At 39.3% G+C, this 5,073-nt stretch overlaps 1 protein-coding gene across 2 annotated transcripts in view; it reads right to left on the bottom strand.

Moving 5' to 3' along the window:
• Positions 1–1,646: 1,646 nt before the first annotated feature.
• DMD (dystrophin) overlaps positions 1,647–5,073 on the bottom strand; it is a 154,783-nt gene continuing 151,356 nt past the window's right edge. For both annotated transcript variants that reach the window (XM_014531975.1, XM_014531976.1), the window contains one exon: positions 1,647–4,176. In XM_014531975.1, the coding sequence (XP_014387461.1) occupies positions 4,079–4,176 (98 nt within the window). In that variant the 3' untranslated portion in view covers positions 1,647–4,078. The remainder of the gene's footprint in view (positions 4,177–5,073) is intronic.

Below are 5,073 nucleotides of genomic sequence, written 5' to 3' on the forward strand. Positions count from 1 at the left end.
GGGGATCAGCCTCTGGGAGTGGTATGGTAGGGGTATCCTCCCCAGAGTCAGTTCTGTGGCATCCTTGTAGGTTAGACTCCTGTTCCTCAGACGTCCCCTTAAGTCCAGTACCATGAACAATAACAGAAGTGGCAGGAAATTCTCAAGAAGCAAAGTGTAAACTGCAAACTGGTTAATTCATATACTTGTTATTACTAACACAAGCAACAAAACAAACGCTAGGACAGTTGCTGCACAAAAATGACCCCTGAAGCTGTAAATGTTTGCCACCTTTGATCCAGAAATCTCACTTCTAGGAATGTGTCCCCTCTTTTTGCACAAGTCAAATAAGAAATGAGAGAGGTGCAGTATTGTTTGTTATAGAAAAGACTGAAAACAACCCATATATCCCACCAAAGGGAACTGCTTACATAATATCCCACAAACATACAGTGGAGTATTATGCAGCTATAAAAAGTGAGAAAGCATTTTACATATTGCACTAGAAGCCCAGTGCATGAAATTTGTGCACTGGGGAGGGGGGTCCCCTCAGCCCGGCCTGTGCCCTCTTGCAGTCTGGGACCCCTCGGAGGATGTTCACCTGTGACATCCTCTCGCAGTCCGGGACCCCTTTCTTCTTACTGCCCGCCTGCTTGCTGCTCCTTAGCGCTCCCGCCACCACCGTTGTGCTTGCCAGCTGTGAGTCTGACTTCTGGTTGAGCAGCGCTCCCCTGTGGGAGCGCACTGACCACCAGGGGACAACTCCTGCGTTGAGCGTCTGTCCCCTGGTGGTCAGTGCGTATTATAGCGACCAGTCATTCCACTGGTCATTCTGCCTTTTGGTTGATTTGCATATTAGGGTCTTATTATATAGGATTGGAAAGATTCATTTTAATATAATTAAGAATGGATCTCTTGAATCCATTCTTAAGTTTAAAAAAGCAAGGTATATAAATAGAATGCTATAATCTGTGTAATGAAAGGGGAAAAAAGGAGGAATACATGTTTGTAATAAAGATACTTTGGGAGAATACATAAGAAATTTAATAATAATATTTACTCATAGGGCAGTGAGGATGATCTGGGAAGAGGCTGGCAGGGTCTTTTCACTGTTTGCCTTCTAGATTTTGCATTTTTCAACTGTATGCATGAATGACCTATTTAAAAATTAAATAACTAGCCCTGACCGGTTTGGCTCAGTGGATGGAGCGTCGGCCTATGGACTCAAGGGTCCCAGGTTCAATTCCAGTCAATGGCATGTACCTTGGTTTCGGGCACATCCCCAGTGGGGAGTGAGCAGGAGGCAGCTGATCAATGTTTCTCTCTCATCGATGTTTCTAACTCTCTATCCTTCTTCCTTCCTCTCTGTAAAAAAATCAATAAAATATATTTAACAAAATAAAAATAAATAAAAATTAAATAACTAAATTAGCCTGGCTGGTGTAGCTCAGTGGTTGAGCATTAATCTATGAACCAGGAGGTCACAGTTTGGTTCCTGGTCAGGGTACGTGTCCGGATTGTGGCCTTGATCCCCAGTAGGGGGTGTGCAGGAAACAGCTGATCAATTATTCTCTCATCATTGATGTTTCTCTCTCTGAAATCAATAAAAGTGTAAAAAAAAATAACTAAATTAAAATAAAAACAAAATAGAGCAGTCCAATCAACACTTTTTTGTAACATAACTGCGTGCTTTATTGAGATACACAGTAAAGCAGTAATATAATACAATAGTAAGGCATATATTTGGTGAAGTCTGATATGTTGTGAAAATGCAGTAAAACTGAAGTTTAAAAAAATAATTAGTAAATGTTACAGTGTTGATGTTAAAACACAATGTATTATGATACTCAAGTAAGAACCCAGTACCTGAAAACAATGACATAACATGCCATGTGATGTTTATGCTTCAGTTACATTGATTATGATTTAGTTTAACACTCAGTGGTTATACAGAACACGAAATAATGTCCAAATTATGCTTAAAACATAGCAATAAAGCTCTCAATTTTTATTCATATATTTTGCCAGACTCACTCCAGAACTAATGTCTAAAAGATAAAACAAAAAGATTAAAACAAAATTATGCACTCACTCTATCTTTGATTTTAGAATGAAACTTAAACTTCTTAGTAGGAAGTAAAGTAACCTCTTGTTTTAAATCGTGGTTAAAAAAAATCCTTAAAGAAAAAGTCCAGCGTCATGTAAAGGAAAAATGCAAGACTAAAACCAAATATTAATGTAATTTGTTACCTTAGAGCTTTGGGTTTTCTTTTGGAAATTATAAAGGAAGAAAGAAAATGGTGGAAAATGTTCACACAATGGACAAGTGGTGAAGCTGTGAAATCAGGTGTGCACAATTATTAGGAACACCCCAAAACCAAAGTGAGGTAGAAATAGCATGAGAAGCCATGTTTGACGTTGATTATCATAATAAAATAAGGGACAAAACCCACACTCCGAAAGTTAATTACATTTGATGTAAGAGGTAACAGATTTGCAAAATAATAGGTCACGTGGGCTTTCTATTGAATGATTTTTTTTAAATCAAAGACTAATAAGATGAAATGAGAGTAAAGCTTTTTCCTACCAGCTAGTCCTCTTGAGTTTTTCTCCTCTTTTTGAACAATGTTTGCTTGTTTATATATTTAACTTGCTTAATCCACCCAAAGGGGATTGCAGTACCTTGTGGAACATCTGAATCTATCCGCGTCCCCACTTACTTTAGAGAAATGCAAAGGAGAGAAGCACAGTTCACGAACTTCTGGGTGGATATTTAACAGTGTCACAGTGTGATGGGGCTACTGTCTTACATTTTTCCAAGGGTTATCTTAAATTAAGTCCTATGGCATTTAAAATCACTGCAATGAGAAAATAAAAGCTTAAAAAAAAGGAAAGAACCAAAACACCCACTGCTGTTTGCCAGAAGAGAATCATTTAGTTGTAATTACACAAATCTCTATGTATGGTTATGAAGATTCATCCAATCCTTTACTTCAAGAGTGGCCTGCCTACTCCCTCAGAGGGATCAGCTGAGAACCCAGAGCCCTTCTCGTCTCTGGGAGTTTAAAACGCCTTCTGATGCTCTGACTTCCACTGAAGCACCATGAAGTCTAAATAGTGGCATTGCCAACAGCAGGACGCTGTATACATCAACCAATGCATTATTCTGACATAGTAAGTCCTGTGTACTCATTCACATGTTCCTTTATCAAAAAAAAAATGCAGTACTCTAGTTGTCAGTGGAAAGTTCCAAATGAGAAACATCTGGAGCCCCAGACAATGTTTTAATGTGGTCGTTTCCTTCTGCCTGCAGGGTCCAGGAAAGCCACTCTCCACCGAGCAGGTAAGCCGAATGACCAGAAGCAATTTCTCGCCATTAGCAAGTGGCAGGAACATTTGAACAAGAAATTTAAAAGGTCTCTAGAAATTCCTATCTATTTATCTATATACCTATAGTATCTGCATACTTATAGACATATAGATGTGGACAACGGAAACCCACAGCCCGTTCCACTCAGTCAACAACTCTCAAGAGAGCAATGTGAAGCAGTCATTTGGTAGTGTCAGAAGAAGTCTTATCTCAATATGCAAGAAGAAAAAAAAAAAGCCATGAATTTCATATGGATATCACGCTAAAAGGAAGCAAAACAATGCACTGCCTCAAAGTTTGTGTGTGTGTGTGTGTGTGTGTGTGTGTGTGCGCGCGCGAGTGCGCGCGCGTGTTTGTTTTTAGGGGTTTTTATAAACAACTTTTTTTTTAAATAAAGCACACTTTAGTTTACAATCTTTCTGTATAACTGTTATAAATTTTTAAACAACCCAAAATGCGTTCCATATAAAGAAATGGCAAGTTATTGAACTATCAAGATTTTACATGTAGTTTTCTTATAACTTTTTTTTGTACAATTGCATAGACGTGTAAAACCTGCCATTGTTAACAAAACAATAACAGACTTAGAAACTACTGAAATCTACAGTATAGTACCACTACCCTTCACAAAAATATAGATTTTTTTTTTCTTGTAAACTCTTACTGTCTAATCCTCTTTGTTGTATGAATATTATAAAAACCATGCGGGAATCAGGAGTTGTAAAACATTTATTCTGCCCCTTCTTCATCTGTCATGACTGAAACTAAGGACTCCATCGCTCGGCCCAAATCATCTGCCAAGTGGAAAAGGCTTCCTACATTGTGTCCTGGAAAACAAAGAGAGAGAGACTTCACACAGGTGCAAGCATCACCCCCCGGCTCTTTGCCATCTGGGAAACCATTCCCCATTTCTTGGTGAGGACAACACAGAAGCTGCATCAAGGGTATATACAACAGGGTTGGATTTCCACCAGTTTCCAGGAAGAAGCAAAGCCTTGTTAATGAAGACATTTCACATTGTTAGTATTAGCTTAATATTGGATCAGGCTACTGTTGCCATTTGAGTAGAAAAATGTCCAAGCGCAGTCATCTTCTCAATATAGAACAAAAGGATTCCATGGGAGCCCTAGCCGGTTTGGCTTAGAAGATAGAGTGTTGGCCTGCGGACTGGAGGGTCCCAGGTTTGATTCCAGTCAAGGGCACATGCCTGGGTTGCAGGTTCAATTCCCAGTAGGGGGGTGTGCAGGAGGCAGCCCATCAATGATTCTCTCTCATCATTGATGTTTCTATCTCTCTTTCTCCCTTCCTCCCTGAAATCAATAAAAGTATATATTTAAAAAAGGATTCAATGGGTAAGCACAAGATTTCCCTCATCACAGGAATATTTCACCCTTTCCTAGTACTAGATTTTTTTTTTTTTTACTATTAAACAATCATCACAATAACTATCAACACCACCGCCACCATTGCCACTCTATGGCCATCACCTTTATCATTACTACCATCACCACGACATGAAATCTTCATTTCAATGCTGTTTCAAACTGTTGGCTCACTTTTTTCTCTTTATTGATTAAGGTATTACATATGTGTCCTTATACCCCCATTGCCGCCCCCCCTCATGCCCTCACCCCCCTGGTGTCTGTGTCTATTGGTTAGGCTTATATACATGCATACAAGTCCTTTGGTTGATCTCTCCCCCTTACCCCCACCCTCCCCTACCT

The sequence above is a fragment of the Myotis brandtii genome, unplaced genomic scaffold (genome assembly GCF_000412655.1).
Source record: "Myotis brandtii unplaced genomic scaffold, ASM41265v1 scaffold834, whole genome shotgun sequence".
NCBI lineage: Eukaryota > Metazoa > Chordata > Mammalia > Chiroptera > Vespertilionidae > Myotis > Myotis brandtii.